At 40.9% G+C, this 13,063-nt stretch overlaps 1 protein-coding gene across 1 annotated transcript in view; it reads right to left on the bottom strand.

Moving 5' to 3' along the window:
* Positions 1–11,675: 11,675 nt before the first annotated feature.
* Positions 11,676–13,063, bottom strand: part of ETHE1 (ETHE1 persulfide dioxygenase) — a 249,102-nt gene continuing 247,714 nt past the window's right edge. The window contains exon 11 of the mRNA XM_044080537.1: positions 11,676–12,128. Coding sequence (XP_043936472.1) covers positions 12,082–12,128 — 47 coding nt within the window. The 3' untranslated portion in view covers positions 11,676–12,081. The remainder of the gene's footprint in view (positions 12,129–13,063) is intronic.

Below are 13,063 nucleotides of genomic sequence, written 5' to 3'. Positions count from 1 at the left end.
GCAGACTCGTGCGCACTCACAAACACGGGCAGACATGCACGCACTCACAAACACGCGCAGACATGTGCACACTCAAACGCGTGCAGACACGCATGTGCTCACAAATACACACTCACAAACATGTGTGCTTTACCTCCAAACTCCACTGCCTTGCCTGTTGAAACTGTCATTTCTTGTTTCCTTAATGTGATCAATTACTTCATTCCGGCATGCTTGTGCTCCATTTCTTGGTTCACTTTGCTCCATCAAATTCAGTAAATGCAGTATCGGTACTCTACCTCCTAACTCTGTTACAATAACCTCCTCAGTTACAAAAGTTTCAATCACCTCTCTATCTCCTTTTTCTTCAAGAACACTGGTACATCTCTCATTGCATCTTCCATTTTAGATTTCTCACAACAAAGCCAACAGCAGCTCATTTCTGCCCCCCTAGTGGCTGTAATGCAACACAGCAAGAAGAAAAAAGTAGGAGAGGGTCCCCAGGGTCTTGGCCAAATTTTCCCTAATCAGTGTGAATACCATATACTAGATGCCCCGATAAAACAGACCATTGGCCAATTAGGAGTAATCCAGTGAACTAAGTGTAAATATTTTAAACACTGCCTGGTGCTTGGAAGAATACTTCTATTTACACACATGCTTCTCCCTGCTGAGGATGTGGGGTGGTCTACAAGAGGAAGTGACCGTGATACAGTTGTAAATGTAACTCCAAAGTCAAAGCTCTAAGCTTCTTTTGTTGGTTTGAAGTAATTTCTTATGAGGGTTCTCAGAAGTGAACCTTCCCCCATCTTCTAGTATGAAACGTCTACAATGGCAACACAATTTCCTAAAATGAGAGGAGTCATAACAAAACTGTCCATTCTGTGCAAGCAAATGCATGAAATGAAACCTTACCACCAAATGTGAAAATGGCAACGACAGTCTTTTTTCAGATTCCATGCACTTTTTTTTTTCAAAAAAATACAGTATTTAAATTGATTTTAACTGTGTTGCAGGAATATTAACTGAACTGGAAGTTAGTCGGTGTTTGCTGAATTTTATTATTTGCTAGTAATTACAGGTGTGGGGGTAGCCACATTCTTTGACTTCCTGTCCTTGCCTATTTAAGTGGTACAGTGTGAAATATTTTCTGCTTAAAAACCTCAGCTTTGGCCAGCTAAGAACTAGCTGCATTCAACTGGACATATAAGAGAATCTAAGTACCTTTATCTGCACTTTTTTTTCCAAAAATACAGTATTTAAATTGATTTTAACTGTGTTGCAGGAATATTAACTGAACTGGAAGTTAATCAGTGTTTGCTGAATTTTATTATTTGCTAGTAATTACAGGTGTGGGGGTAGCCACATTCTTTGATTTCCTGTCCTTGCCTATTTAAGTGGTACAGTGTGAAATATTTTCTGCTTAAAATCCTCAGCTTTGACCGGCTAAGAACTAGCTGTATTCAACTGGACGTATAAGAGAATTTAAGTACCTTTATCTGCACTTTTTTTAAAAAAATACAGTATTTAAATTGATTTTAAATGTGTTGCAGGAATATTAACTGAACTGGAAGTTTTGACTCTGCTCTTCAATTAGTCCCACCCACCCTCCCTGTTTTTGTTTTGGTGTTAATCTTAGTGGCCTTGAAACTGCCCGCCCCTCTTGTAAATTTGTGTTTGGATACTCCTGGGCCCATCTCATTTGCTCACTCAACTGAGTGCAGTGAGATCATATTCTGATTTCAGGCACTCCTACTGTGTACAAAGAGGGCATCTGGGAAACAGAAAAAAATATAAGCTTGTTTCCTGCCTTTCCTGTTAAGTGGTATAGACTATTTGTAGGCTTCTGAGCCCCCAAGCCCTTCTGTGTTGGAGGGAAGCCTTCTAGCTTAGTTTTTTTCTTATAACTAGCCAGTTTTCTAGTTTCAGCACTCAAATCTGTTTCTTTGATCGCAGCACTTGTTCAGGAAAAAAAATCATCTGCTTTTACTGTACTTGTGTTTCTACCTACTTTATTTTACTTTTGCATAATCTTAAAAGTACTCAATTGTATTTATTACTGCTTGGTGTAACTCATTCTAAGCCTTTTGGTTTAAACACTTGGGCTTCGGACCAGTTGTTTTGTACTGAGAGGGTTTGTGGTCTGCACTGTAATGGGAGAATAGGTAGCTTACATCCTTCTAGATTGGGAACTGCTGATTGAGGGCTCAGTGTCTGTTATTCTAAAAGTGTATTAATTCTGATTTAAACACTTGAGCTTTCAGGCCAGTTATTTTACATTAAGAGGGTTCGTGGTCTGCACTCTTGTGGGAGGAGAGGCTGGACTCTGCCCTTCTGAGCTGGGAATTTCTGGTTAAAGGCTTATAGTGCATGCATATCTCAACTGCTTCTTACTGAAGTTGGTGTGCCTTGTTTGCTGTGGCATAGACTGGATTCAGGCCTGCTGGATCTAGCTTTGTTTGTGTAACTTGAGCACTAATCCAGGCATTCTCTAAAGTATTCAATTGTATTTATTACTGCTTGGTAGTAACTTGATTAAAGTGTAGCTATCATTCTAAGTCTTTTGGATTAAGCACTTGGGCTTCAGACCAGTTGTTTTACATTAGGAAGGTTTGTGGCATGCACTGTGGTGGCAGGACAGGTAGCTTTCATCCTTCTAAGTTGGGAACTGCTGATTGAGAGCCCAGTGTCTGTTATTCTTAAAGTGTATTAGTTCTGGTTTAAGCACTTGGGCTTCAGGCCAGTTATTTTACATTAAGAAGGTTCGTGGTCTGCACTCTTGTGGGAGAAGAGGCTGGACTCTGCCCTTCTGAGCTGGGAATTTCTGGTTAAAGGTTTATAGTGCCTGAATATTTGAATTGTATCTTACTGAAATTGGTACACCTTGTTTGCTGTAGCATAGACTAGATCCAGGCCTGCTGAATCTAGCTTTGTTTATATGCTTGTTGTTTGTTTGCTTGTTATTTCCCTGGAACTCTAATTCCACCTAATACGCGGCTTCTCATCACTTCTGTGGATCAGTAGTGATATCTGCATTGCTTACTGTACTTATTTCCTTGTTTCACTTGAAAGAAAGTTACTGTTTGTCGTTTTTGCATTTAAGTTACCTGGCACTTGCTCACTAAAGCAATTATATAAGTCAGCACTAAAAATTAAAAGTACTACACCCTCACTCCCCACTGGCCCTTGTTTTCAATTATAAAGGAATTCCCAATATTATTCTAGCATGTCCAAAGGTCAGTTGTCAATCTCCTCTCCGGTCCAGCTGGTGAATCTGGGAATCTTGAGGCAATGTTACAACTGTCTCATGTACACAGACAACACTCTCCTCCTCCCAACAAATTCCAACACATGTGAGAGATGCAACCATGTAGCCAAACTGGAGGGTAAGCTCTCTCAACTCAGTACTGGCATAACCAGTCAGGAGGAGAAGGAAACCACACTCACTACAATTCCAGTCTCACATAGACCTACCACGACAGCAAACCAAACACATAATCACACAAAAACATACTTGGAGGCTCTAAATAAAGATCTGCCTAAGCAGCAGAGACCTCCAAAGCAGACACCCAAGCAACCGCTACCCCAAAACAAAACACGTGAAACACATCTCACAAAGCCAGTGTGCCGAACAGTCACAGCCCTTAAGACTAAACAACACACCTGATACACTTGTAATAGGTGACTATCGTCAGGCACACTGACGTCCCGCTCACCAGGCTGAACAAGGACAGGGTCACGGTGAGCAGCCTGTCGGGCGCTAGGATCCACCACATAACACAAGCACTCAGGTCACTCCAAGGCAAGTACAAATACGACTCACATTGTCCATGCTGGTGTGAATGACCTGAGACGTACCTCCCTGGATTACATGAAAAGAGACATAGAGGAGGTCTCTGAGCATGTAGCACAGGCCGGTATGACCCTGACCTTGAGTAGCATCTTACCCTCACCAAGAATGATGCCACAATATGAAGACAAGATGATCAATTTCAACAATTGGCTTAAGTACTGGTGTCATTCAAAGGGGATCCAATGCCTGTCAGCTTGGGATGATATGCTTGACAAGCCATGATGCTTTGCTAGGGACGGCTTGCACCTGTCACCCCTGGGCTTTTGGATATTGGCAAAGGCTCTTGCTACCCCCATAGTGCCTTTTTTAGGCAGGGCTCAAAAGACAAACCCACCTCCATAGGTATCACTAGGGATAAGAAACTAAGAGTAATGCTACTCAACACCATAAGTCTAAACCTCAAGATGCATGCACTCAAAACTCTCCTTAGCATGGTGAACGTCGATATTGGTGCAGTAACAGAAACCTGGTTCAGGGCTCCCGAGAGCACCCCAGCACTACCAGGTTATACCTCATACCATGCTTTTCGGCTCCAAAACTTGGACCGAACCACAAAAGGAGGGGGAGTATCCATAGTCAAAGATACCCACACCTCCAGGTTGGTGGCAAAGCACAAAGCATCAGAGACTATCCATGTGCAACTAACAGTGGGTAAAACTGCCTTCCAGTTTATAGCCTGCTACAGACCACCATCCCAAACCCAGGAACCCCACTCGGCCTTCCTGAGAACACTGGAAAATATGAAGGTCTCTCCAACCATTATATTGGGCGACTTCAACTACCCAAACATAGACTGGGAGCATTACTCTAGCTCCAACACCCTATCCCAAAGGTTCCTAGAATTTATAATCTCAAATGTTATGGAACAACTTGTTACCACTCCCACAAGAGGGGAAAACATACTGGACCTGATCATCACCAACATGGGGACTCTATGATCCAGACCAGAAGTGTATCCCTCACTGGTAAGATCAGACCATAAACTAATCTCACTGGATATTCACATCCCGACCCCACCCCCTGCCCAGAAAACCACAGTGAAAAACTTCTCTAAAGCAAATTTCACACTCCTCATAACCAAGGTGGAATCCTTCAAAGCCCCCGGGCCTGTGGAAAATACGGCCCAGACCGCAGAATCCTTTATAAACACATTCTATGAACACCTCCAGGAATGCATGGATAATGCGATCCCAAATAAAACCAAGACCCAATCCTCCAAAGGCAGACGTCCTGTCTGGTGGACCCCAGCCATAAACAAACTATACAATAGAAGGAGGAAGCTACTAAATGAAAGAACAAAATCCCAAAAAGGGAAGGCATCACTGATCAGTATTAGCAAAAAACTACGGGCACTCATAAAATTGTCTAAGGTCAGCTTCGAGAGAAAAATTGCACAGGACACTAAGGATAATCACAAGGCTTTCTTTAGTTATGTTAGGAACCTGGGTGGTAATTTCCAGATATGCTCAGAATTAGTCCAAAATGACAAAAATACACGAACCCACAGACATTGCCTACATCCTAGCTGGCAGATTCAGCGCAAACTTCTCCCCCCCCCACCAAAGGGCAAATATCTATCCCAGCAAAGTGCTGCCCCCCTGACATCTCAGATGCTCAGGTAAGAGCCGCCCTCTCCAAAGCAAAAAACACAGCATCAATGGGACAAGACTGTGTCCCAGGCTGCGTCCTACATGAACTCCAAGAAGAGCTAAACCCAAACATAAAACTACTGTTCAATCTCAGCCTTACTACAGGATATTTGCCCAAAGAGTGGCGTACAGCAACAGTGGTCCCTCTCCATAAAGGTGGTGCCTCAACGGATCCTGGAAACTATCGCCCCATAAGCCTGACTAGCTTGGTCTGCAAAGCTATGGAAAGGATCATCATGGACCTCATAAATAAAGATATTGGGGACCTACAGACACTGGATCCTACCCAGTTCAGCTTTGTTAAGGGCAGATCCTGCCTCTTAAACCTGGTTGATTTCTTTGAAGCAGTCACCAAGGCCATTGCCGAGGGGAAGGTGGTCCACACAGCCTACCTGGACCTCGCAAAAGCCTTTGACACAATACCCCACTTGGGCATTATAGATAAGCTCACCAGCTTAAATATAAACCCCTATGTCACTAGATGGATTGCAAACTGGCTCAAGGACAGAACCCACATGGTTAGAATTGCTGGAGCCATGTCAGACTCCAAACCAGTTACAAGTGGTGTCCCACAAGGCTCAGTCCTGGGACCTCTCTTGTTCAGTATATATTTCTCTGAGGTACAGGCCAACATGGAAGGATTGTGGCTGACCAAGTTCACAGATGACTGCAAACTGGGCGCCATAATCGACTCTCCAGCCGAAACAAGCATCCTCCAAAAGGGCCTCATAGAAACAGACAACTGGTGCCAGAGCCATGGCCTCAAGCTAAATGCCAAAAAGTGTATAGTCATCCCCTTTGGCAAAAACAAAGTGCCCACAAATTACCACATAGGTGGTAATCCATTAAATACAGAAGAAGTAATTAGGGACCTGGGGACCCAAGTTGATAGCAATCTCTCATTTGACAACCACGTGGCCAAAGTGGTTAGAAAAACATTTTATATAGCCCAACTAATCATGAAGGGATTCACATCTAGATCAGGGGAGGTCATCGTGCCTCTTTACTCATCCCTCATCAGGCCCATAATTAAGTACAATGCCCCTTTTGGGATGTACCTTACCAGACACCTGCAGCAAATGGAAAGACCCCAAAAGTACCTCACCAAGAGGATCAAAGGGCTCAAACAGATGCCATATGCTGCCCTGTTAAAGAAACTCCAGCTCTACTCAGTGGCATACCGCCTGTTCAGAGGCGATCTGTGCCCGACGTATAAAGCCATGTCCAACCCGGAATTAATGGACATGCTGCACCTCAGAAAATCCAAATCCCATCGAGCTCTGGCTTGAGAGACTTGAACCTCAGCACTGAAATAAATAGGACATGCTGGAGGGACAGATTCATAACCCAGAGGCTCCCTTCACTCTGGAATAAAATCCCAGTCCAGGTTAGGCAGAGTCCCTCATTGACTCTCTTCAAGAGGAATCTTGATGAGTGGATGGGAGATCGTAGGTTTACCCCGGGTATCACTTCTGTGTCACTGTTAGACAGAGACACAGTATACTAACCTCGAAAAAGGGCATAGCAAAATAAATTTAAAATGTGTGGCGAAAGCCAAACACATTCTGGCTAGGCTTATAAATGCCCTAGGGCAGATAGCCTAGTATGAACCTATGAACCTATGAGTTTTGATTCAGAAAATGTGTAACACTTTCTGAAAAGATTCAGGTCAAATCAATTTTTAAGTCCAGCAATCTAAGATTTTACAAAACATGATCATGATTTAATAACAATAATTGTGAGTACAATTAAAACTGACAGAACAGGTTATATATGTAGTATTACACTTTTGTAAAGCACTCTGATGTACAAATTAAATAAGACTACCCATTCCAATTGTTAGGACAAGATCTACTGTAGAGTCACCAAAAGTAAATTCTGACTCCATTGTAAAGGTTATAACAACATTTTAGTAAATGGTAAATCCAAAGAGGGCAACCTAAACTTATGACTACTCTATAATGCATTAACTCGAGTTCAAATACTGAAGCAGACAGAGTATGTCTACATTGTACATTAAAGCATCATTAGACAGATGCAACTCATAGTTGGAGCAGTGGTTATGAAGCTCAAAACAGAGTCTAGATCACACCACTCAAACATACAAAATTCTAACACATTAGCACAAATATATATGAAAAATATGTGGCTGATATCTTGCCATTTTCCTCCAGTGAATAAGTGGCCCATAAACTTAAATGATTCTGTTGTGGTAGGAAAACTCCATCAGTCCAAAATCCATGAAGTGCCAATAACTAATAATGGCATAGTGACAGGATGACTACAAAACAGCACATCAAAGTCCTACCACACTGAATGCAGAAGCACATGCAAAATACCAAGCCTGGCATGGAAATAAAGTAGAAGAAAATGCAATCAATGTAACAAAGTTACTCTGAAGCAACAGAAGCTCCAAACAAAATACCAATGTCCAAGCAACTAATTAGGTTTCCATAAAAATAAAATGGTCATATATGCAGTACAGAAACAAGCATAATAAAATGACAGTCTTTTTGCTGGCAGCCAACTGCTGCCACCTTGCACAGTCAACCAAATATACGAAAGACTGAACAAGGACAGTGAGAAAAGACATTAATACTAAACAAGCAGAGGAGTAAAATATTTTATCCAACATGGGCAAGATCACGGCCAGACTGATTGGAGAATGGATAAATGTAGTGCCCTGTGCTGTGTGCTGGGCTAAAAGAAATTGCAAAGAAATCAGACCAAGGGTGCTGCAACAATAGATTGGACTACACCCATGGTCTAGAAACGCTGTCCAACTTTTCTGTAGAGACCTTGGTTTTATGCTAAGCTAAAATCATTATAAAAAAATAAGTCTGAAGGTGCTACAGTGCAAGGCTGTGACCTGTACCATGACCTAAAAGGCTTCCCAGTTTTTTGCACATAAATTCTAGATCAAGGTATCTCTATACGGCTAAAATGAGTTCTACCCTAGGAATTATCAGCACCCCCCCAGGTACATAAAGAGATGATCCTTAGGTGGACAGGGCAGGGCAAGACAGTCAACAACAGGTTGCATTAAATGTTGGGTCTCACACCAAAGAATGGGTTATCCAGGAGTGCCAAATCAGTCCCCATTTGTCTTAGAAAAACTGCAGTTCCTTCAGATTTTTCTGACTGAAAGGACTCTGAATAAAGGAAGATAACTTTTGCTAGCAAACACCCAGAAGAGTGGTCTTGGACCCCTTCCATACACATGGCATACAAGGCCTGATGGTTCCAAGATGAGGGGAAGAAAATTCCAGTCTAGCATGCAAATGCAAGAGGCTTGCTGGATGCGGTACCAGCGCTACAGACATCAAGCTATTGTGCTGGACACCATTCTCCCAAATGTGTCTCACCATTTCCAACCAAAAGACAAAAGAAAAAGTGAAATCTAATACCAAGCTGTGAACAAATGTTGGAAGAGGACCAATGATGGAATTCTCACTTTTAGCTAGCAAGCTTGCTTCTGGTGGGAGATGAAGGGTTTTGATATTCCAGGCCCAAGTTATACATCAAAAATGTTTCATTTGTACTTGAGGGCTTACTCTGTGTAAAATGTCAGAAGAAGAGGTACTGGGATATGATGGTATTTAGCCAATCAAGTTCTGCTCCCAAGATCAGGTAGCACCTCTCTGTTCAAGATCAGTCATCTAAGTATGACAAACTGCATAATGATAAAGAGGTAAAAATTTTGGACTTGGCAGTGTCTTTCTCGGATTCCTGTCTCATTGCAAGCATAGCCAGTCAGCTATTTGCTGTCCTAGGTATCACAGCAAGCCTGTGCATTCTCTGTGCTGCATGTGAATGAGTAGGTGGAAGTGGTAGCATTTGCAGTACCCCTGCACATCACAATCTAGGTGTGAGCATAACAGGCAGCTACTCTGGTAGTCATGGTTAGTAATTCTTGATGCATGAGAATGCAGGGAATGTTTTGGACACGCATGTTAAAATGGCCTTCAAACAGTGTAAGCAGCTACAAAGAACTAGGGATTCCAGGGTTGGGAATGAGCAGGAAGTATACAGGGATACTCCGCAAACTCAGCAAAAACTAAGAAACACATGAGCCAGAGATTAGAAAACTAGTTGGCATACAATACTGGCTATTAACTAGAGACTGCAAAGTAGCTTCTTCAAAGGGCAAGATGTATTTTTAGGTAATGCAAAAGGACTTAATGCAGCTTCAAAGCAACTACTATTTCTACATGCTCATAAAGGTGAACTTAAAAAAAAAACTGTACATAAAATGTATTGCTTTGACCACCATGTCAAGGCTAATTCAACACATGACATGATAGGTCTTTAAAAAGTTTCCAAACTAGACCTCTGCATAGCTCCTTTTCATATTAAACGTCTTTTTAACAGTACATGAGCAATATTGTGAAAAATCTACAGTCAGAACCAGACATTATTTCCTCTAGAAATGCTCTTCTGTAATCTAGGACCAGATTACTAACCAATCTACCTCTGAGATACTTAGCTTACATGCTGGAAAAAATGACGGCAAGCTGAGGTTTTTAACTGAATACCCTCACTTACACTCTTATCCAACAAAATGTGATGGATGAGAGTTCAAGGCAGCTTTGAATTAGATGCACAGTACATGCTCCACAACTCCCACTTGACAAAATGTTGGCAACAGCTTAGCTTAATCAAAACACATCGTAAAAGACTGCATAACTCTGCAATATTAGTTGCATCTCATTATATCCTAAATTTCCAAATGTCCAACAGCTACACAGCTACTAGCATAGAAATAATAATGTGGATGACCTACACCACAGAAATATTCATTTCCTTAGTCTAGTGCAGCTGTCCCCAACCACTAGGCCCCAAAGTATGTATGTATGTGTAGGAGTGTGTCTGCCTGCATGTTTGAGTGAATGTGTGCATGACAGCAGAATGCATGCATGTGTGAAAGAAGAAGACACTGTGTATATGAGAGAGTGAGCAGTGAGACTGATAGAGACATTTTACACTCGCTAAGCAGCGCTTTTGCTGTTTAACGAGTGTAAAATAAAGAAAAATAAAGTGATTGCATGAGAGCGTATGCGTGTATGTGAGTAAGACAGATCGAGCAAATGAGAAAAGTGTGTATGTGTGTTTGTTTCTGTGTGTGTGTGAGTGAATGCGTGCATGAAAACAGAGAGACTGTGTGTGTGTGTGTGTGTGTGTGTCTGTGAGAGAGAGAGACAGTGAGAGAGAAGAGAAAAAGAGAGAGGAGGAGTGAGAGTGATCCTGGCAACAGTAGTAGCAATGGGATTTTGCTTACCTCTTGACCATAACATTTAACCTCTCACACATCTGGCTAACATACCTTTCAACCTCTTTAGAGCGAGAAATCTGGACAAAGCCAAAAATAATGAGGGGACAAAGGCCCAAAAATAGAGACATTTAAGTACTGCTCTTACAAGCTTAGAAAGTAGACTGAAATACAGGTATTGCATTAGCATGTATCTTCTGAAGGGTATGAAGTCTGAAACTCTGCTGTCATTTTCTGACTTCAAACCTCAATGATCTGCCAGCAATTTGCCAGTAAACAATTTTATGAGAAACGGACCAAAATATGATGCAAAATTCTGCATATTCTGCAAAAATCTGTACAGCTGAGAGGTATGCTGGACAGAGCCAAATAGGGAAGATTTTAAATATTTCTCTTTTAGTCAATAAGGTGGCCATTAGGTTTACGTACCTCTCAACCATAGATGATCAATATTATGCTGTTAAGATGTACACTTTTTTTTGTAATTATTGCAAATTGTATTTTTATTGTACTTTGGAACTTTTCTCCCAGAGTCTCGGCTGAAAATGGACTTCTAGCCCAGATGGGCCTCCCCGGTAAACACACACACAAACAAAACATTTATTATGCACTTTATTACGTGCGCATGATGGCCAGTTCATGAAAAATTGTCTTGGATGAAACCAGTCCTCAGTGCAAAAAATGTTGGAGACTGTTGGTCTAGTGGATACTCCGTATTCACACACTGTAAAAAAGTCATGTGTCTGGTTTAAAGATTTTTTTGGGTTCTGGAAGTTTACAGCATACAAATCAAGTTAATCATATTGCTTTTAGGTACCCTATGCAACTGGTTTGCTTTTGCAGATAAACTTCCTGCATTTCTCTGCATGGGACAAAAAGGTTCCAAGAAAAAGCTTAATGAATGAAAACAAACTAGCACAAAAGATTCAGGCATCACATTGCTTTATATTAAAGTATCACTTAATTACTGTTATATACACAAGTGCTTAAATATTTTAACATGATTACCTGAACATAATTTAATTTCAAAACATTAATTAAAATAGAAGGCATCAAAATTACTACAAAAAGGAGTTGCATCCCCAGTACTTAGGGGCTTTACAAATTATTGTAAGAATGTCATTAATACACTCGATAAAAGAACACCACAGCTGCCAATTATGTAGCTGAAGATCCTCATAATAACACAGCCATTTCCACATAGTACTGTACTGGAGTGGTAGGAAAAAAAGGAATAAAAAATCTTCCTTCAGCTATGTCTGATGAAAGACTGTACCGCAACCTGAATCCACTGTAGGAGTTAAAGCTTCTGTGAAAGGCAGAGTTTCTTTTTATACATCCTGGACTCCACATTTTAGGTTAGCAGGAACTGCAAAGTCTGTGGGGAACAAAAATGCGAGTATGATGAACTATTTGTGGATAACAGTGAGAAACTGCAAGTCGATTCTGTCAGCATTTTATATTGCATGTGATACAGTAATTCACCAGTTCCTTGTGCATCGGAAATTAAAGCAATTAAAAAAATACAATTATTCTAGGCTTCTTTTATTTTTACTCGTCATACCTTAGAAGAAAGGAAAAACTATGACTTCTATTTTTTAGATGCATCTCCAGATACAAGAGTACATACAATAGGCTGTTGAGACAAATGAAAATTTTATGAAAGTCGTACTTTCCTATCGACTATTCTTTAAAAAGAGATAAACAGAACATAAACATGAAATAAGAATAATGCATAATTAGAAGTAGTATTAAGCATATATGGTTTTTTCAGAGACCTAATGATGTCTCTCCCAGCAACAACTTCAAAGACAGCCAATATCAAAGCTCGCCACAATATTAATTTTAAAGGACAGTCCCAGGGATTTTTTTTTGTTTTGATTCTGGTCTTTGTTTACATTTTCAGTCTGGCTGAGCATGTCCCAGCTTTAGCTTTGGGGGATGGGGGTGGGGTGCTTACAGGAAGTTTCAATGGTCTTATTTAAATTCCATCTCAAATTGCAGTTGTACTCAACAGCTCTCAAGCTCTCACTGAATCATTCATTAGTTTCATTCGTGCTTTTTATCCTAAGAGAAAAGTAACTTCAGTAATTTTATGACTTTGCTTGCTACTACCTAGAAGGAAAGTATATGAGCAATGCAAAGCTAAAAAGTTAAGAGTTTTATGTTCATTTCATATTTCATTTTGTGCGGATTTCTAAATGGTAGCCTAGTGCTATGACGTTACGCATGACTGCCACTTGCTCTGTAGAAAGCATCAGGATGATGCAAGTTTTGAACAGCAGTACAAGCCATCTTTTTTTTCATGTTTTG

The sequence above is a fragment of the Protopterus annectens genome, chromosome 8.part0 (genome assembly GCF_019279795.1).
Source record: "Protopterus annectens isolate FY-2018-M chromosome 8.part0, PAN1.0, whole genome shotgun sequence".
Classification (NCBI taxonomy): domain Eukaryota; kingdom Metazoa; phylum Chordata; order Ceratodontiformes; family Protopteridae; genus Protopterus; species Protopterus annectens.
Note: the sequence above shows the minus strand (reverse complement) of the source record. Positions and strands in the feature narration are given on the sequence as shown.